Below are 21,948 nucleotides of genomic sequence, written 5' to 3' on the forward strand. Positions count from 1 at the left end.
CAATACCAAAGGTGCCATCAAAAGCATGTCACAATGAAATATATGATTAAGTGCAAATAATTTATACATATAAATGCTCGAGTTGAGAGGAAAGATCATTATGTATTAAAGTAGTCAAGGAAGGCTCTATGGAGGAGGTGGAGTTTGAGATGAAATTTTGAAGAATTGACAAGATTTGGAAGGGTGGAAGAGACAAGGAAAAATAAAGAGAAACTGAGTGGGTAACTGTGTATTAATTGGTAGGAATGTACATAATGCACAAAAGAAGAGCTGAGAGGAAGTTGGAAAATTCATCCATTTAAATAAGCATAGTAAAAGTTAGGTTTGGGCTTACTTTTAAAAAACTCAGTGACCGGTTTTTCCATTTTTGTCAAAAGGATAAGAACAGAAAATAACCTACAGATTAATTAGCAGGTAAAGACCTGCTAATGCCAAAGAAACAAACAGAGTATTCATCCAGTAGTATTAAAAGCAGTAGCAATGAACTGATTTTTATCAGTTCAGAAGCTTAAACATCCCAGAAGTCATAAGACTGGCTGTGCCAGAGCACATGTGCATGCACACACACATGCATACGCATGCGCACACACACGACAGAGTAATGGAATGAATCAAGACACTACAGATTTACCAAAATGATAGTTAAGAAATTTTTAAGATCCATTTTTGATGGATGAGCCATCATAAAAGTGTGAGAACAATGAACAAGGTCAAGACCAAAATTAAGAAGTTCCTCTGGTAACTGAAAAGCAAATAATTAAGGGATAGTATTTTCGAGGAATCCTCCAATTGAAGAGGAAATAAACTAAACTTGATGTGAAAAATAAAATGTACCCCACACTTTCAAATTGAATGAAAGAAGTGTTGAATTCACTAGTATGCCAAAGAAGTGAAAAAGATTTTAAACATTCAGAAGTATTTGAAATCTCACTGTAACAAGATAAAGACAACATTGGAATTATGGTTAAAAAGTTCAAATTACATGAAACATGAACTGGACAGTGTGCTAGGATAAGAGGAAATTAATAAATGAAAAAGCGTTGGCCAAATTCTCAATGTCTTCCTTCTGTATTCAGAACTCCCACTGGCTTCAAAGGGAATAATGCATATAGCAAATGGACAAATGGGACATAGAGAAAATGAAAACTACAACTTCTGAAAAGAATGAATTAAATTTAAAAAGCAGCACATTAAAAGTCAGTAAAAGTAATATAAAACCAGAACACAACTACTTTTGTAATAGAATAGCCCTAATCCTACCAGTAAAGAGAAAAAATTATTCATATTTTGGAGGTTCACTATTATCACTTTCCACTTACAAATGTGTAGTATAACAGTTTTATTTAAGAATGGGACAGAACAGTTGATTTTTAAACTATTTCATTTAAAAATACCCACTTTCCTTTTGCTGGTAAGCAGACTTAATTAAACAAGTTCATTTTCATTATAAAAAAGAAAATTGGTAGATGACTGCCAAATCAGATACTGATATAGAGGCATTCAGAAATGTTAAAGTGTTTAAGAAAAAGACTGACATATCTGAAATAGACTCTAGGTTCACCTATCAGATGGCAACGCTAAGATTCCTATAAAATGGAAGAAACAGATGCATTGTGACTGATATTTTAATAGTTTAACAGAAAATAGAAAGAGATTTTAATGACTAGGAAGTAGCAAATGCCATTCCATTTTAAAGTAAAGAAGATAAGATCCAGAGAATCACAGGCCACTTAGCTTAACCCCTGTGACTAGAAAGCTACTAAAGCTGTTTTTACAGGAAATAGCCAAGTTTCTTACAGATCCACGGACTTAAAATGAGATGACGCAGGCATTCAAACAAATCTTCCCCTGTGTTACAAATTTACCTGATGTTTCCAAAGATCCTAGAGTGGCACAGGATAAAAGGAACAAAGCTGACATTATCTAGATTTCTAAGAGACATCTGATGAGGTGCTACAGAGATTCATTTATTAGATAAGAGTTCATGGGAAAGTGATTGACTGGATGGAACAGACCAGAAACAGAAACATGTCGACCTTGTGCTACCTCTTTAGAGGTATTTGTGGTGTTTTTGTTTTAACTGTCAAATTTCCATGTGTACCTAAAGCAGAAGAAAGAGGGTAAGAAAAAGAAGCATCTAGGAAGCAAAGTATAACATGGAGCAAGAGATTTCTGCACAGTTTGTGGGAGAAACTAGTAACTCTTCTTTATGCCACTCAATCTCCAAAATAATTAGTTTTTGTCACCAATTGTTGCTGCTTTCTCATTTCAATTATAGTTTCAGTACATAAAAATATATGAAATAATTCACATTAGGGCTCACTAGATATCAGCATTTTAGGCAATTGGTTTCTTTTAAAATGTTAAATATGGTAAACTCCATAATGTCAAGGGCCCCTTACTCTTTTATCTTTTCACACTTCCTTTGCCCTCTGTGATGTTCTTGCACTCCTGTAGTTTCTCCAACACGTAGTTCCATCCCATCTCTGTGAATCTGAACTAACGACCTGCAGGCCTGATGTGCTCTACGGGCCCCCAGGCCTCTTGGTTCTCCTGGCTTCCTTCAAGTCTCTGTTCTGGTTCTACCACCTGCACAAGGCCTTCCCCAGCCCTTCCTCCCCTAGCTTTTAGTATCTCCCGCTCTCATATTACCTTCTGCCCACTTCATAGATATCTTACATGAGCCTAGTTATTTATATGAAGTTTTCCGCATTAGAATGTGAGCTTCTTGAGGGCAAGGTCTGTTTTTGCCTTTCTTTGTGTCCCCAGAACTTAAAACAGCACCTGGCACATAGCAAGAATTTAATAAATGCATGTTGATGGTTGACTGGGAATTGATACCATACATTGATAAAGCAATATTAATGCAAAGTAGATTCTCTATTTTCAAACTATAAAATCTGCTTTGGAATCATTTGCTGAACAAGATAAAGTAGAAAGAGGAATAGCTTTGAAGTCTGGGGACCAACCCTATGATGCTTACTCTCTATGTGACCTTGGGCAAATTACCACATCTCTGATCTCAGTTTCCCTAACTATAAAATGAGGGGTCAGACTAGATGAGCTCTGAGGCCCCTTCTAGTTCTAAATGTATAATTCTGTGGTTTCATAACCTAGGTTCGAGCTTTGCCTTTTTCCACTTACACCCGTGTAACGTTGGGACAGTCATTCCCATGGGCTTGTTTCCTCATCAGTAAAAGGAAGGTGTTTTATTAGATGTCCCTTTCAAGCTACAAGTCTATGATTCTATGGGCCTATGAATCTCAATAATTCACATCAAATATATTTAAAATAAATTCATATGTTGAATACTTGAGTATTCAAGAGACAACTGTTTGTTATTTTTGAATGAGAAATGTAGTTGAAATATAAGATTTGCTCTTTCTGTTATGAAACACAAAGTAATATTTTATGAAACTACTGCAAAATTCATTTAGGAAACAAGCCTACTTAATTTTCAACTTTACAAATTCAAGTCTTCATCAAGTATTACACGAATAATTCCTGTCTATGAACATTAATGAATGCTTATGGGCAGCACTTTCAAAATACACATATAAGACCACACTGCTCTGATAGGAATTAGAAAAAAACAACTGGAAGTTAAACTGTAATTTGGCCACAGTCGCCTACTTAAATATTTTTTCATCTTAGCATAGTTTTCAACCTTCTGAAATACATTATATCACAGGCAATCTCCTTCAACTCAGTTAAAAATTATCCATTATAATATATTACAGCAGTAATACAAAAAAGCACTTAAAGCCTGGTTGTGAAAAGCTACTGATATCTCACTCTAACTCATTGCTGTGGAAACAGTCATTAAGTGGGATGGACAAAGATGTGTACACACACCAAACTTAAAGGAAAGAGACTGACTTGTTGTGCAAAGGTGTCACATCTAAAATCTTTGCCAGAAGTCCATTTTTCTAAAAGACATTCTTATGAAGCCTCGAAATGATCTGAGTTGGCAAACCAAAACTCCATTTTATCCTATGCAACAATTTACTTGTATGTTTAACTGGTGATTCAGGAAAAGACATAGAAAATTCTTGGTACCATCTTACCTGAACTGTAGAACAGGTCAGGTCTTTCAAGGATATCTGCTTCATGGATGTATGGTTCAATTCGATCATCTCCATATAAGTACTGTTCACTCTCATCCATCTGACGACTCTCTACCATCTCAAGCCACTGAGAGTTATGCCAGCGGAACTTCTCACTCTGAATTTTCTTAGCCCACTCTTCATCATATTCCTGTTGAAAATCAATTACAGAGCTAATGCTATACTATATATTCAATGAAGAATTTCTGTGGTATATGAATATTTAGATAGCAAGAATTTTTATCTCGGGAAAATAATTTTGGCTATCTTTCTGTGGGCCAGGAGGAATATTTTAAAAACTGTATACAACCATCCTCAACAATTTTTAAAAAACATATGTAGGTGTTAAAGAGGCAGGCATTCTAAAAAGAGCCATTCATACATTCATCTTTCAAGGTCAACATCATCAGTTGCAAAAAAAAGTAATAAACAAACATCTCTCCTATATGACAAATTCATGGTTCATTTAACTCCCATGGATGCTAATTCAAACACCCTGCAAGGAGTTTAAATCCCATAAACTATCTAAAAGATTGGCAGCACTTATATAAGCAATCAAATTTCAGTGTTCCAAGAGGTCTTATGGCTGTAATTGTTTGTGACATTTTGGACAGCTAGCTAGTTTTATATTTACATTCTATATGTTTAGATAACACTTTGTAAATGATAAAATATACATTTCTAACATATATTACATACTTGCTTCATGGGCAAGTTTAAAATGCTTCTTCAAGGTTTTAACTCATAGAAGATTAACAGCAAAATCTATAAAGATTAATTTTTGTCCCAATTACATATAACTTGAAAAGTTTTAATTTCTATGATTTCCTATAATTCTTCTCATTATGTGTTATAAAGGCTTGTATGACGGAATTGGCAACAGGAGAGAAATAAATTTAGAAATTTTGAAAGAGCTTGAGGCATAAAAACATCTTGTGTCACTGGATGAAAAAAATCAAAAGATAACGATTTTCTCATTTGAATCATTAATGTTTCTATTTTAAGGCAAGACAAATGAAGAAATTAGAAAAAAAAATAGCATCTCACATGGACTATTATAATAGCTTTAGCCTCCTAACTGTGCTCTCTACCTCCCTTACTTCAGTTTCTCCCATCTCCAATTCTTTCTCCATATAGCTAGTCCAAACTTGGACATTCCCCTTCTCAAAAGACTCTAGAGGCTTCCTACCACCTTTGGGTTATCATATAAACTCCTGAGACTGACTTTAGACTACCTTCCTAGCCTGATCCCACATTACTGTTACCCTTTACCCACTCTAAGTTCCCAACTGGAAAAACTATTTTTCAGACTTGTATTTGAATAAAATATGTCTTAGGCTTAGAATGCACTCCCTTCTCATCTCAGCCCATTAGAACGAATGGGCACATTCTAAGCTCAGAATGTTTCTCTTCCTTTAATGTCCTATCCTCTATACAACCTTCCCTGATCCACCTAATAGGTAATGCTTAGCTGCCTTATACTTACTTGTAACCTGCCCTTGGGGGAAGCCTGAGTGCTAGTTAGACAGTCACCTTGACTCTAAAGCTTGAACATCTTCTAGAGCAGCCCAACCTCCTCCTTCCCTCCCTCCCCCACACACTTCAGTCTTCTGAGAAAAAGGATGGAAGAAACCAGAGAAGAAGAGCAAAGTAAGCAGGAAGAAGAGATGGAGGGAAATGGAAAGCTTCCAGTATTAAGCCATGAGAGTTGGTGATCAGAGGGGTTTGGCCTGATCCTATGTTGCAATCATAGAACAGCAAGAGGGGCAACACCAGGGATCTGCAGCTCTAAGATGGTAAGAATAGGTAGGACAAAGGGATAGGACTTCTCTGGTGACCCTTTCTACTTTCTGGTAAAGTCATTTTCCCTTTCCCAGTTAGCCAGCTGTCTATTTATTACTTATCTGTTACTTTCAATTTAGATTTCACTTATCTACTAACAGTCTTGGCCAGAAAAAATGCCAAGCTGTGTGTGTATTTTTTTAAGGTTCACAAATAGCAAGATGATCAGAGAGTGTTCCTTGCTCTAGAAAAGTGAACAATTTTGTTCAGCCTGGACCCAGGTGCTTAGGAGCTATTTTATAACAACTGAGCAAAGAGGAGCTAGACCAGTAGTGGACAATGTAAACCTGCTAATTACCTTGGAATTCAGATACCTCTAGAAATAAAACTGGAGCTAGTCAGAAGTGTAGGTTGTGAAGGGAATAAAGCATGGGCAGTTTCCCCTTTCATTTGATGAGATCTTATGGTGGCTATTTGCCACACTAGGCTTTTGAAAAGCAAGTCATTCTCTAGAAAGTGAAGGGAATAATTTTCTTGGAAGGGGAAAACCCCACCCCTGAATAGAAAATAGGTTGTTTTGGACAATCCGCTGACACAAAGGCAGGAGAACATAGTTGTATGAGCATGCTCAATGGGCCTGCTAACTTATGAATGACTGATAACTCAGACTGTCTAGTTCCTCAGTGCCACCACCATTTAAAAATGAATCCCCTGATGGTCTGTTCTGTTTTGTTATTATATTGCCCTTTGATACACTGGGCACCTAAAAATACTTGAATTGAAATGAACATTATTGAGGGCCAGTTCCCTGGGCACAGGGTAGCATGTAAAGACTGCTCAGGTGACATGTGAAGCTTTTTAATATGTAACTCAATCAAGTCTTGCTTGTACTTTCAAAGCTACCTGTTGAGACTTCTGGGTAGAGGTTTTCTTTTTTGGTTGCCTTCAGCAAAGGGGAGGGGAAGGGAAGAAGCATTTATTAAAAACCTACTACTATATGCTACTAAGTGCTTTCCAAATATTATGTCACTTGATCCTTGTAATACCGCCTGGAAGATAGGTGCTGTATCACACACACACACGCACACACACACACACATCCTTTTGCAATTGAGGAAATCGAAGGAGACACAGATTAAGTGATCTGCTCAAAGGTCATACAACTATTAAGTGTCTGAGGCCACATTTGAACTCAGGTCTTCCTGACTCCAGACCCAGTACATTAAATCCACTAGATGCCTTTAGTTAACCACAGCAAAGGGTCAAAAGGTGGGGTTGGTCTGGAATTTGAACTTTTCAATGCTTTCTGCCAGCTCAGTGTTATGGGCCTTCTATGTATCAAGCACTATGTATGAAGCAGGGCGTGAACACTCAAGGAGTTGACATTCTCTCAGGGGAAACAACATGTACACATAAAAATAGATACACAATTCAGGGCCAGGGACAGTACGGGGACTCCTGGGTGAGGAAGCTCCCTTTACGAATTCAGGCAAACATTTTTCTGCAACTTACAGATCTTAAAAAGTTGCTGGGATTACAGAGAGGTTAACTGACCCATCCAGGGTCAGGGTCACAATGTGATAGAGGCAGAATTTGAACCCATGGCCTTCCTGGTTTCAAGGACAGTTTTCTCTTTACAATGTCATGCGCTGCCTCTGATCCTACAAAATACATACAAGGCAGTTTCAAGGATGGGTGGGGTGGCAACAGGGGAGATAATCAAAGCTGGTGATGTATATGATAAAGCTTACAGTGCTGGCTACGGTGAACCACAGTGGGAACTACAGATCTCTGCAGTAAAAGAGCAGATCCAGCAGAAGAGCTATTTAAGCAAAGTCTCGGTGATCACACACAGAAGACCTGCATCCAGGAACCCCTGGGCTCCAATCCCACTGTCCTTACAGCTGTATGACCATAAGTGAGTCAATCCATCTCTCGGAGCCTCAGTTCCCTCTGTAGTACCTACCTTACAGGATTTTCTGTGATATATCAGATATAAAGTGCTTTTCAAATTAAAAGTACTAGTAAATGCCAGTTATATACACATATGTATATATGTACATAGATAATTTTGTTTCATAGTTATTTATATTGTTCACATCTTTTCTATCAGCATATAATACAGTCAGTCATTTAACATTTTGTAAGTGTCAACTATGGGCCAGGTACTATGTTAAACACTGAGGCTACAAAGAAAGGCAAAAGACAGTCTCTGCTCTCAAGGAGCTCATGGTCAAATTAGGGAAACAACATGCAAACCATTCTACACAAACAAGCTGTTTATAGGATAAATTAGAAAGGATTTATCATATGTCATAGGATGAAGCAACAGAGGAAAGGAACTAGAATTTAGGGGAATCAGGAAAGGCTTCCACTAGCAGGTGGGATTGTGTCTGGGCCTTGAAGGAAGACGTAGAAGCCAGAAAGTAGAGATGAGGAGGAAGAGCACTCCAGGGATGGGACAGCCAGTGAAAATGCCTGGAATCAGGAGATCAAGTGTCTCATTCAAGGAACAGCCAGGAGGCCAGTGGCACTGGATTCCAGAGCATGTCGGGGAGGTTGAGAGTGAAAGGTATAAGAAGACCGGCATGGGAGGGGAGGGTGAGGGTATGAAGGGCTTTAAACGCCAAATAAAGGATTTTATATTTGATTCTGGAGGTGATAGGGAGCCACTAGAGTCTACTGAATGGGATGGAGTGACATAGACTTGTGCTTTAATTTTCATTACATCAATGATTGTTGACCATGGTGTGACATGACAGAGAATACCCTCCAGGCTGAGAGGAATTCTCTATGCCATCTTTTGAATTGTGCCAACAGTAATCTAGTTGTACTCTGGGGGAAGGAGAAAAGAAAGAAAGAAAAAGCACCTTTTTGATAAGGTTCATCAATAATCTAAGCTTAAACTTATCATACTTAGTGTTGTATATATTAGATTTGTTTTCTATCTCTTTAATTTTAGCCTCAGTTTTGGGTACTCATTTTGGGTACACACATAGTTTTTCCTAAAACTTGAATATGATTCTAAAGTCTCCTAGTCTAGGTACCATAGGTAGTCTCAAAAGCATGAAATTATATATTTGGAGGGGGCAGAGCCAAGATGGCCGTGAAAACGGTGTCTATCTCTCACAAGCTCTGTCAGATACCTATAAAAAAGTGAATCTGAGCAGATTTGAGAGAGTTATAAGCTGCTAGCAGCCTAAGTGGGGCAAATTTCCAAGCCAGGAGAGCACAAAAGGTCAAGGGGACGGATTTGTAGGCTAGGAGAGCGCTGGGGCGTGTGGAGCTGCACCAGACAGCACCAAAGCGCAAGCAGCTGCAGAAACGAACCAGCAAGACAGGCTGGGAGAAAGCTGGGCACCTGAAACTGGCAGAGATCCCCAGTCCCCCCAACACAGGACGGGAGTCTGTGGAAGCGAGGAGAGGCAGCAGCGCAATGCCAACAGCCATGAGACATCAACTCCTGAGGCTTGCAGCCCAAAGGTATAAACCTCCTTCGGGAGACATAATGGCCAGGTAAACGGCTCTAATCCCTCCTCCTGACCCAGAGAACTCTTCGGGGAAAAAACGCTGGGATAGAGGAGACAGAAGTGGGCTTCAGTGGCCGAGCAGTGGGAGTTCCTGAGTCCCAAAGGGGCAGAGCCAGCAGGGGTCAACACCAGGAGCCCAGACATATCCTTGCACCCCCAGGGGAAGTGGCAGACACCAGCACAAACAACAAACAGATAAGACCATTGCTGAAGAGCAACTGTGCTGGAGAGCAGCCCCAGGGCAAGAGGAGACTTCAGGCAGTCAGACCCCTCCCCCACACCTCAGGAAACTGAAGGCTATAATACACAAAGCCAGTAACTAGACTCACAATCTCCAGAACAAGAAACCTGGGACAGAGAGCCCTGAGCCCCAAAAGCAGAAATTCACTGTAAAGCCAGGAAAAAGCTAACCAACGTGAAGAACACAAAAAAACCGAGGACCATTGATTCTTTTTATGGAGACAGGCATGATCAAAATACCAATTTGGAAGAGGATAGCAATGATACTATACCCACATCTGATACCTCAAAAGGAATTGTGAACTGGTCTCAAGCCCAAGAATCATTCCTAGAAGAGCTAAAAGAGGATTTTAAAAACCAAATTAGGGAGGTAAAAGAAAAAATGGAAAAAAAATGAAAAAAAAAAAACAACCACTGACAAAAATCAAGTCCTTAAAAAATAAGATTGGTGAATTGGCTATGGAGATTCAGAATCTAAATAAAGAAAATGATACCCTGAGAGGTAAAATCAACCAACTGGAAAAGGAGACTCAAAAGCAAAATAAAGACAGCAACTCATTAAAAATTAGAATTGAGCAAGTGGAAGCTAATGACTCTATGAGGCATCAAGAAGTAGTCAAACAAAATGTAAAGAATGAAAAAACAGAAAAAAATTGTGAAATATTCAATTGGAAAAACAACTGACCTGGAGAATAGATCCAGGAGAGAAAAATTACGAATTATTGGTCTACCAGGAATCCACAATGAAAAAAAGGGCCTTGACAATATCTTCGAAGAAATTATCAAAGATAACTGCCCAGAGGTCCTAGAACCAGAGGGTAAAATAGTCATTGAAAGAATCCACCGATCACCCCCTGAAAGAGACCTCAAATAGAAAACACCAAGAAATATTATAGCCGAATTGCAGAATTACAAAGTCAAGGAGAAAATACTGCAAGGAGCCAAAAAGAAACAATTCAAATATGGTGGAACTATAGTAAGGATCACACAGGATCTTTCAGCTTCTACATTAAATGACAGGAGAAATTGGAATATGATATTCCAAAGGGCAAATGAGCTGGGACTACAAACAAGGATCAGGCAAGGAGATGGACATTCAACGAAATAAGGGAATTCCAGACCTTCCTGATGAAAAGGCTAGAACTCAATGGAAATGCTGATCTTCAAATACAAAACTCAAGAGAGACATGAAAAGGTAAACAGGGGGTAAAAACCCGCACAAACCTTATTAATCAATAAGGGCAAATTATTTACATCTTTATATAGTATTATATCATGTATGTTATACATATATATGTGTGTGCGTGTGTGTGTGTGTGTGTGTGTGTGTGTGTGTGTATGTATATGTCAATCCTGAGAATAGTACAGCTATTATGACAATTGAAAGGGATACACATAGACTGTGGATGTCTGTATAAAATAACTGCTATAAGGATAAAAACATAATTAAGAGATGTAAAGGGAGGGTTATGGGAGAAGAGGTAAGGAGGTAGTAGAAAAGGGTAAATTACATCAGATGAAGAGGCACAAAAACACATTATAGTAGAGTGAAAGAAGGGAGGGAGAAGAGCAGTATTTGAGCTTTATTGTCATCGGATCTGGTTCAAGAAGGGAATAACACACCTCATAAGTATAGAAATCTAACTCATCCTACAGGCAGCGGGAGGGGAAAGGGGGAAAAAAGGGAGAGGGGTGGTCAGAAGGTAGGGAAGAAGTAGCAAGGGGAAAAGGGTAAGATAAGGGTGTCATCAGGGAGGGTAAACTGAGGAAGGCAGCGGTCAAAAGCAAAATTTTGTTGAGGAGTGGAAGGGGAAAGGGAGAAATAAAAGCATAAACAGGGGGGAAATAGGATGGAGAAAAAGACACAGATAGAAATCATAACTGAATGTGAATGGGATGAACTCTCCCATAAAACGGAAACAGATAGCAGAATGGATTAAAAACCATAATCCTACAATATGCTGTTTATAAGAAACACATTTGAAACAGGGGGATACACACAGGGTAAAGGTAAAAGGCGGGAGTAAAATATATTGTGCTTCAGTTAAAGTAAAAAAAGCAGGTGCAGCAATCCTAATCTCAGACAAAGCAAAAGTAAAGATAGATTTAATTAAAAGAGATAAGGACACTATATCCTGCTAAAAGGCACCATAAACTATGAAGGAATATCATTGTTTAACATATATGCACCAAGTGGTATGGCACACAAATTCTTAGAGGAGAGGTTGAGGGAATTACAGGAAGAAATAGACACCAAAACCATAATAATGGGAGACCTCAACCTCCTCCTCTCTGAACTTGATAAATATAACCTCAAAATAAATAAGAAAGAAGTTAAGGAGGTAAACAGAATTTTAGAAAAGGTAGATATGATAGACATCTGGAGAAAAGTGAATGGGGATAAAAAAGGAATATACTTTCTTCTTAGCGGTACGTGGCACATACTTAAAAATTGACCATGTACTAGGGCATAAAAACTTCACAATCCAGTGCAGAAAGGCAGAAGTAGTCAAAGCATACTTTTCAGATCACAATGCAATAAAAATTATTCGTAATAAAGAACCACGGAAAAGTTAGCTAAAAATTAATTGGAAACTAAATAATCTAATTCTAAAGAATGAGTGGGCCAAAGAACAAATCAGAGAAACAATTAATAACTTCATTCAAGAGAATGACAATAATGAAACAACATACCAAAACTTACGGGATGCAGCAAAAGCAGTTCTTAGGGGAAGATTTATATCTCTAAATGCTTACATGAATAAAATAGAGAAAAAGGAGATAAATGAATTGGGCATGCAACTGAAAAAGTTAGAAAAAGAACAAATTGAAAATCCCCAATTAAATACCAAATTAGAAATTCTGAAAATCAAAGGAGAGATTAATAAAACTGAAACCAAGAAAACTATTGAATTAATAAATAAAACGAAGAGCTGGTTTTATGAAAAAACCAATAAAATTGATAAACCTTGTCAATTTGATTCAAAAAAAGAAAGAAGAAAATCAAATTACCTGTATCAAAAATGAAAAGGGTAAATTTACCTCTAATGAAGAGGAAATCAAAACAATAATTAGGAATTATTTTGCTCAATTGTATGCCCACAAATTTGACAACCTTAGGGATATGGATGAATATCTACAAAAACATAAACTGCCCACGTTAACAGAAGAGGAAATAAAATTTCTAAATAACCCCACCTCAGGAAAAGAAATTGAGCAAGCCATCAATGAACTCCCTAGGAAAAAATCTCCAGGGCCAGATGGTTTTACATGTGAATTTTATCAAACATTTAAAGAGCAATTAATTCCTATACTTTGTAGACTATTTGGGAAAATAGGTGAAGGAGTCCTACCAAATTTTTTTTATGACACAAATATGGTACTAATACCCAAACCAGGTAGAGTCAAAACAGAGAAAGAAAATTATAGACCAATTTCCCTAATGAATATTGATGCAAAAATTTTAAATGAAATATTAGCAGCAAAAAGATAGCAGCAACTTATCATGAGAATAATACACTATGACCAGGTAGGATTTATTCCAGGAATGCAAGCCTGGTTCCATATTAGGCAAAGTATCAGCATAGTTGGTCATATCAACAACAAAACTAGCAGAAATCATATGACTGTTTCAATGGATGCAGAAAAAGCCTCTGACAAAATACAACACCCACTCCTATTAAAAAGAACTAGAAAGCATAGGAATAAATGGAGCCTTCCTTAAAATTATAAGTAGCATCTACCTAAAACCAGCAACAAGCATTATTTGTAATGGGGATAAGCTAGATGCATCCCCAATAAGATCAGGGGTGAAACAAGGATGTCCATCATCACCCATACTATTCAATTTGGTATTAGAAACGTTAGCTGTAGCAATAAGAGAAGAAAAAGAAATTGTGGGAATTAGAATAGGCAAAGAAGAAACTAAATTATCACTTTTTGCAGATGATATGATGATTTGCTTAGAGAATCCCAGAGAATCAAGTAAAAAACTACTTGAAATAATAAACAACTTTAGCAAACCTGCAGGATATAAAATAAACCCACATAAATCCTCAGCATTCCTATACATTACTAACAAAGCCCAATAGCAAGAGATAGAAAGAGAAATTCCATTCAAAGTTACTGCAGACACTATAAAATATTTGGGAGTCTATCTGCCAAGACAAACCCAGGGCCTATATAAACATAATTATGAAACACTTTTCATGCAAATAAAGTCAGATCTAAATAAATGGAAAAATATCAGTTGCTCATGGTTAGGCCAAGCTAATTTAATAAAAATAACAATTTTATCTAAATTTATCTATTCAGTACCATACCAATCGAACTACCAAAAAATTATTTTACAGAGCTGGATAAAATAATAACAAAATTCATCTGGAAGAACAAGAGGTCTAGAATATATCTAGGGTATTAGTGAAAAGAAATGCTAGGGAAGGTGGCCTAGCCATACCAGATATCAAACTGTACTATAAAGCAGCAGTCATCAAAACTACTTGGTACTGGCTAAGAAACAGAGTTGTGGATAAGTGGAATAGCATAGGTACACAAAACACAGAAGTCAATGACTCTAGTAATCTACTCTTTTATAAACCCAAAGAATCCAGCTTCTGGGCTAAGAATTCACTATTTCACAAAAACTGCTGGGAAAATTGGAAAATGGTAGGGCAGAAACTGGGCATAGACCAATATCTTACACCACATACCAAAATAAAGTCAAAATGGGTTCATGATTTAGGAATAAAGGCTGATACTATAAGCAATTTGGGAGAGCAAGGAATAGTTTACCTGTCAGATTTATGGAAAAGAAAAGAATTCATGACACAACAAGAGACAGAGAGCATTACAAAATGCAAAATGGATAATTTTGATTATGTTAAATTGAAATGTTTTTGTATAAAAAAGCCAATGCAACAAAGATTAGGAGGGAAGCAGAAAATCGGAAGAAAATCTTTACAACCAGTGTCTCTGATAAAGGCCTCATCTCTAAAAGATACAGGGAACTGAGTCAAATTTATAGGAATACAAGTCATTCCCCAACTGAGAAATGGTCAAAGGATATGAACAGTTTTCAGAAGAAGAAATTAAAGATATCTATAGGCATATGAAAAAATGCTCGAAATCACTACTGATTAGACAAATGCAAATGAAAACAACTGTTACGTACCACATCTCTCCTGTCAGATTGGCTAAAATGACAAAACAGGAAAATGATAAATGCTGGAGAGGATGTGGGAAAATTAGAACACTGTTACATTGCTGGTGGAGTTGTGAATGGATCCAGCCATTCTGGAGAGCAATTTGGAACTATGCCCAAAGGACTATAAAAATGTTCATACCCTTTGAATCAACAATACCACTTCTAGGGTTGTATCCCAAAGAGATCACACAAGTGGAAAAGGACCCATATGTACAAAAATATTGATAGCGGTTCTTTTTGTAGTAGCAAAGAACTGGAAATCAAGGGGATGCCCATCAATTGGGGAATGGCTGAACAAGTTGTGGCATATGAAGGTAATGGAATACTATTGTGCGATAAGAAATGGGGATGATATGGACTTCATAACAACCTGGAAAAATCTACACTATATAACGCTGAGTGAGCGCAGCAGAACCAGGAGAACATTATACACAACCACAGATATATGGATTCTGCGATGACTAATCCTGATAGAATTTGCTCTTCTCAGCAACACAAGGTGCAAAGACCACTCCAAAGGACTCATGATGGAGATAGCTATCCACATCCAGAGAAAGAATTATGGAGACTGAATGCAGATTGAAGCACACTTTATGCTTGCCTTTTTTTTCCCTTTGTTTTTTTTTTCTCTTTTATTTTTGCTTTTGGGGTTTTTTTTGGTTCTGTTTCTTCTTTCTCATGATTAATTCCATTGGTCATAATTCTTCTTCACAACTTGACTAGTGTGTAAATAAGTTCAATGCAAAGTTATACATAGAAAATATATCTGATTCCATGCCGTCTTGGGGAGGGAGGGGGAGAGAGGGGGGAAGAAAATCTGAAACTCAAAATTATGTAGAACTGCGTATTGTAAACGAAAAATAAAAAATCTCAAAAAATAAAAATAAAAAAATTAAATAAAGAAATTATATATTTGGTTTTTCTGTAATTTTTCTTAATCTTCAATGACTTTAATAACTGTTTGATAAGCATATCAAAACTATGCTTAGACATCCATAATGTAAATTCACATAATTGGCCCTTTTATTCTATATACCTATTCCAAGAACATTTCCAATCATTAAAATACAAGAGGACCATCTAAGAGAGGTATTAGGCCTTTGCAAATGGAGTTATGTGATAAACTATGCTTTCCCGAATACTGAAAGGTGAGAAGGAAATTAGTTATCTGACATCCTGGTAACTTATCCTGCTTGCTTTGAATACTGGCCCAGTCTGCAAATAATACCATTTCAGGAGAATTTGTTCCACATAATGATATGCTACTAAATGTTTTTCAGGGGGTCATGGAAAATAATTAATTTATTAGTTAGCAAATTATGAAATCTGTTCTATTATATTCCCATTACGCCCACGAGTCAAGGAGGATTGCTTAATTAAAAGCTATCAACTGGGACAATAGGTTCAATTAGTTCATAGAGAAAAAACAAAATATCAGGTCTCAAAATATCACTCCAGGGAAAGAAATTCCTTCACCTCATCTCACTTTCTCTAAAAGATTTATCTAAAAGATAAAAAGCAGATTTCAAGTCTCTAAAACTTCTTGAATTCAACCCTGTGTAATACCAAAATGCCTATTCAGTGTATATGAAATCTTAGAACAAATTCCACTCTTAGAATGTTTTCTTGAGAGCATAACAATAGTTTTTCATTTTGGTTCAGACACCAATAATTTGATTAATTATTCAAGTGAATACATATTGCCAGGAGAATGATAGAAAAATATATTATCTAATGAAAATTTTTGGATTTTATTAAAAGAATAGAAATTTTTAAAAGAATCAAATTGATTTATGTTTTCAGAGTATGGATTCCTAGTAGAAAAAGAGGAATTGAGAATTCAGTAACTGTCCAACGAGCATAAAACAATGGCTTTGCTAGTTCATCAAGAAGGACATCTTGCTACCAGCACTAGATCTGATCAATACCTATGAAATGTCACAGATAGGAATAAGGTGAAACAAAAAAACAAGATCTTAAACACAGACATAATAAATTTAGACAAGTGAGTAAAAATCTTCTGCATGAAGGAAAAATTCCTCCTTGCTCCAGGGATGATCGTCTTACACCCTCCAGTAAGACTTCATTATCCTAATTTAAGCAAAAAGTCTTCTCATAAGTACAGAAACTTGTAGCAAAATGGTTGTGCTCAGTTCACATATACTGTCTTTGCCAACTTTAGGCTTTCTCCTGAAGACTCACAGAACCACTTAAATTAACGAACACAATGGGGCCCTAATATTCTTAAAAGTAAAGAAAACATTCTCTCTCTCTCTCTCTCTCTCTCTCTCTCTCTCTCTCTCTCTCACACACACACACACACACACACCAGCCCCCCTCTCCCCGTCTATCTGTTTGTCTCTAGCTAAAACACAGGAACAAAAGGATCCATCAGCTTCTCTACGAAAGCTGACCCATTGGCTATTTAATTTCCTTCCACTCATTAGTGCTTAGATTCTGGCCTTCTAAAAGTGAGCTAGCAGAAGACCTAGCAACAACAGTTTCTACCTTATCTCTTCCAACATCCAAGATAACAAAGAACTATGTTTGCCTATCAAAATTTGAAGCTACCAGCTATGCCCTTTGCATTGTAGGGTCATTCTACAGTATGGTTTTGCAGTTGATGGCATAAATCAGATTTTTAAAATCTATAATTTGTTATATCCTAAAGGATTTCTTTCATTAACGTATATGGTATCATATGCCACAAGAAAAAAAGGTTTATAAGCTATGAGGGGAGCAAGAATAAGAATTAAGATGGGATATAACCAGTATTTGATGTGGACAACAAGATGATAACTGATGAGACAGAGAAAGTGAAACTACTTATTTCCTACCTGGATTTTCCCCCCTGTACAAAGTTATATTCAGAATGGAAAAGACAGAATAACAAACTTCTTTAAAATGTACCAGAGGTCCTCAATGAATTCAAGTTACATGAACTGGATAAAATATATCATAAAATACTAAAGGAATCTGTGGCTGTGATGGCTGAACTAAAAACTATGGAGAATGAAAAAGATGCTTTGAGCCTGAGGAATGGGAAATCTAACAGATTTTCAGAGAGTGAAGAAATTATGTAATTCGAACTATAGCATGGTAAGTTTAACATGGATTCTTGGTAAAACTATAAAAGATACTAGTAAGGGTATGTTTTGTAAACATGTAGAAAGGGAGGCAATTATGAAGAGCCAGCAAAGGTTTCCCAAGATTCTTGATGGGGTTACTAGTCTAGTAGATAAAGTAATACTATTAACAAAATAACTAGAATTCAGCAAGACATACAAGAATATCTTTCACAAAATTCTTGTGGACAAAACAGAGAGATCTAAGCTGCCCTAATAGTACTATCATATAATCTACAACTGCTTGACTGACGCAACGCAAAGAATAGTAATCCATACACTGGCATCCCGTAAAGTGAAACAAAACTTTCCTTCCTTGGCAAAATTCATAAATAACTTGAATTAAAGATGATCAAATTTGCAGCTGACAAGATGCTGTTAGAAACAAATAATGCAATGGATGACAGAACTGAGATGTAATAATGGGATAGTAAAACTAATAAGATAGGAATTTTAAAATGTTTAACTTAATTTGTAATCACAGTTTATACAACAATGTACCAGATTTTTGTTCCTATGCAAATTTAGTAAGCTAGGTTATATGGATTTAGCACAGATTTAGAGTATTACCATAAAATCAGAAGTACAGTGAAACACAGAAGTTCTGTTTGACACGAGAGTCTCAATAGGAAAAGCACAAAACAAAATTTTAAAGATGACCAAGAAAGTCCAGCCATGGTAAGTGCTTGGCCTGTTCCAAACTTCATGATAAAAATCTACACTTTGAAGGATACCCTGGATAAGCCCCCATCCATCATAGTTAAGGCACACAGTAGAACAATGCCGGGCCCTAGGGTGTCAGCTGTCAATCTGATGCCCATCTCTAGCTCTTATGTACTCTTCTAACATCAGAAGGTAACTGTCAAGTCCTCCTTGACTCTCAAAAAGCTGGATAAGACAGAGTTAAACAGAAATAATAATAATGGCTCATATTCATGTCACATTAAGTTTTGCAAAGTGCTTTTCCATTCATGATCTCATTTGACCCTAACCTTGAGGGATAAGTATATCATTATCATCCCCCATCAGTAACAAACATAGTGCCTAGAACAAAAAGGAAAATTAATAAATACTTATTGAATTCTACCGAATTTTATAGATTAGGAAAATAAAGCTGAGAGAAACTATGTGACTTGCCCAGAATCACCTAGCTCAGTCTTTGTGACACTATATTAAGCCAGCACACTATCCAATAGGTCACAGTGGATAAAAAAAAATGTCTTGCACTTGGGTTCAAAAACCTAGGGAGTTTAATAGACTGCATACTCATATATCAACAATGTGATATAGTGGTCTAAAAAAGAAAACGAGATCTAAGAGGCCACTGAGTCCAATCCCCTCATTTTATGGATGAGGTACAGCCAGGTTAAGTGCCTTGCATAGGGTCACATAGCTAGGAAATGACTAAGGGAGAAATTAAATCTAGGTTTTTATGATTCCAAGTCCAACTATATGTTATGTTTGGGGAAAGGAGATGTTAGTAGCTCCATTCTGCCCTAGGCAGACCATATCTAGAGTCTATGTATAGTTTTGTATACCAGGTTTTAGGAAGAATATTAACAAGCTGAAGTCCAAGTAGAAGAGAAGTATCAAACTCATAGCTGAGAGCTACCTGCAAAACTCCCTAGTTTATGCCAGAACCTGATTAAAATGTAATTGTAAAATGTTTAACAAAATAAATAAAAATACAATATAACACAGATAATTCCAATTTGTGATTTTCTAAGTCAATATGCTACCTGCAGGAATCCATTTCTATTTGCGTTTGATACCACTAACCTAGGGGCTCAAGAAGGGCAGCTAAGTGGGACAATGAATACAGTGCAGGTGTGGAGACAAGAAGACCTGAGTTATTAGCTGTGTGACCCTGATCACTTAACTTTGTTTGCTCAGTTTCTTAATCTATAAAATGAGCTGGAGAAGGAAATGACAAAAGACTCCAATATTTTTCTCAAGAAAATCCCAAATGGGGTCACAAAGAGTCAGACGAAAAACTAATGAACAACAACAAAATTTTAACTTACACTAAAAATATTGTATATTTGAATTACTGGGCTATAGCAGGTTTGTAGCAAAATATTTTCAGTCTTTGGTAGCTTAAAGACGAACTTGGGTTATATCTCAGAAATCATGTGTTATTCTATGTGAAACCTACTTAAAGATCTTAAAATAAAAATTGTGTTTTTTGTTAGGTTAAATAAGGTAGTAAAAAAATAAAAATTAGAGTCTACTTACAAAAAGGTACACTCACTTTTATGTTCTCTTGTATTTTTATCTATTTTTAATAGTATTTTATTTTTTTCCAATTACATGTAAAGATAAATTTTAAGATTACTTTTTCAAAAGAAAATTTGAGTTCCAAATTTTCTTCCTCCTTTCCTGACCAACTTCCCTTTCTAGGACAGTAGGCAATTTGATATAGTTATATATGTGTAATCTCATAAAACATATTTATTAGTCATGTTGTGAAAGAACAGACTAAAAGAAAAAAAAAACATGAAAAAATAAAGTGAAAATAGTATGCTTTGATCTACATTCAGACTGCATCAGGTCTTTCTCTATAGGATAGCATTTTTTATCTTGAGTCCTTTAGAACCATCTTGGATCATTGTGTTGCTGAGAATCGATAAGTCATTCATAGTTGATCATTGTATAGTGTTCTCCTGACTTCACTCAGCATCAGTTCATGTAAGTCTTTCAAGGTTTTTTTTCGAAATCTACCTGTTCATCATTTCTGATATAGCACAATAGTATTCCATTACAATCATATACTACAATTTGTTCAGTCATTCCCCATTTGATAGTCATCCCCTCAACTTCCAATTCTTTGCCATCACAAAAAAGCTGCTATAAATATTTTTGTACAAGTAAGTCCTGAGTCCTTTTCTCTTGGTAAGCTTATCTTTTATGAAAAAATTCATAATCTCATACATGAGAAATTTAAAGTAACCAGTCAGACCAATTACTTGAATATATTATTCCTTTTTCTGTATTTGGTTACCAAAAAACCTCAATGGTAGGCTATCTTTTGTCAGGCTCTGAAACAAAATGTTTTTTTTACACTTAGAAAAACATTCTATAATTCTAAAATTTAAATTTATTTATTTCAGATAAATAATAAATAAATATTGCTACCTCAGGTACCAGAGTCACATTCTTAATTTCAAGGTTAATAGCCTCTGTAGAAAATGTTACTAGGTTCTCAAACACATATAATAAAATGTTCTACCTTGTAATACGTTTGATCTTCTGGGGTGTCTTATGGTGCTTATAAAGCTGCTTGACATGTATATATACTGTTGGTAACATTAGTTTAAATAGTTTCTTATTCTTCACTCTTGTAGTAGGGATATACATTATAACGATCTCACAACCATGTGCTTTTGCAAGAAATTCAAGAAACATTTAAGATCCCTGTATATGTAAAGCACTATGCTTATTTCTAGGGAATGCAGAGATAAATAAGCCAGAGTCCGTGTTTTAAAGAATCTTAATCTCTTGTAAGGGAGATGCCATATACACAAATATACAATTCAAATTAGAATGTGGTAAGTGCATAGTAAAAGTAAGACTGCTCCTTTCATGTAATAAGCAAAGTTATACCACACACCTGCTGACTATTTTCTTTAAATACTATTCAACTAGATTTTTATGGAAAAAGTTTTTTAGCTATATGCTATGTAATTTTATTTAGGGATGCTGGAAAAAGAAGGCTAAGCTCGGGACTAGTCTCTTCTTATTCTACTAATGTCACATTGGTCTGAATAGAGACTGTATTCTTAAAATCAAATCTCCCTGAAAGGAAAAATTCATTTATACATTGAAAAATAAATATGTAAACCACTATATATGTGTATTTATGTATATATGTATGTTATCTGTATTTACAGTGAAAGTTGAATGGTTTGACAGTTGAGGAGAGAGACAAGGCCCTGTTTATGTGGTCCAGAAAGTGGCCTAGA

General features: G+C 36.2%; 1 protein-coding gene across 2 annotated transcripts in view; it reads right to left on the minus strand.

The window, feature by feature from the left end:
• Positions 1 to 21,948, minus strand: part of KIFAP3 (kinesin associated protein 3) — a 212,944-nt gene that overhangs the window by 31,995 nt on the left and 159,001 nt on the right. For both annotated transcript variants that reach the window (XM_036756446.1, XM_036756447.1), the window contains exon 18: positions 4,068 to 4,257. In XM_036756446.1, coding sequence (XP_036612341.1) covers positions 4,068 to 4,257 — 190 coding nt within the window. The remainder of the gene's footprint in view (positions 1 to 4,067; positions 4,258 to 21,948) is intronic.

Source organism: Trichosurus vulpecula, chromosome 4 (genome assembly GCF_011100635.1).
Source record: "Trichosurus vulpecula isolate mTriVul1 chromosome 4, mTriVul1.pri, whole genome shotgun sequence".
Classification (NCBI taxonomy): domain Eukaryota; kingdom Metazoa; phylum Chordata; class Mammalia; order Diprotodontia; family Phalangeridae; genus Trichosurus; species Trichosurus vulpecula.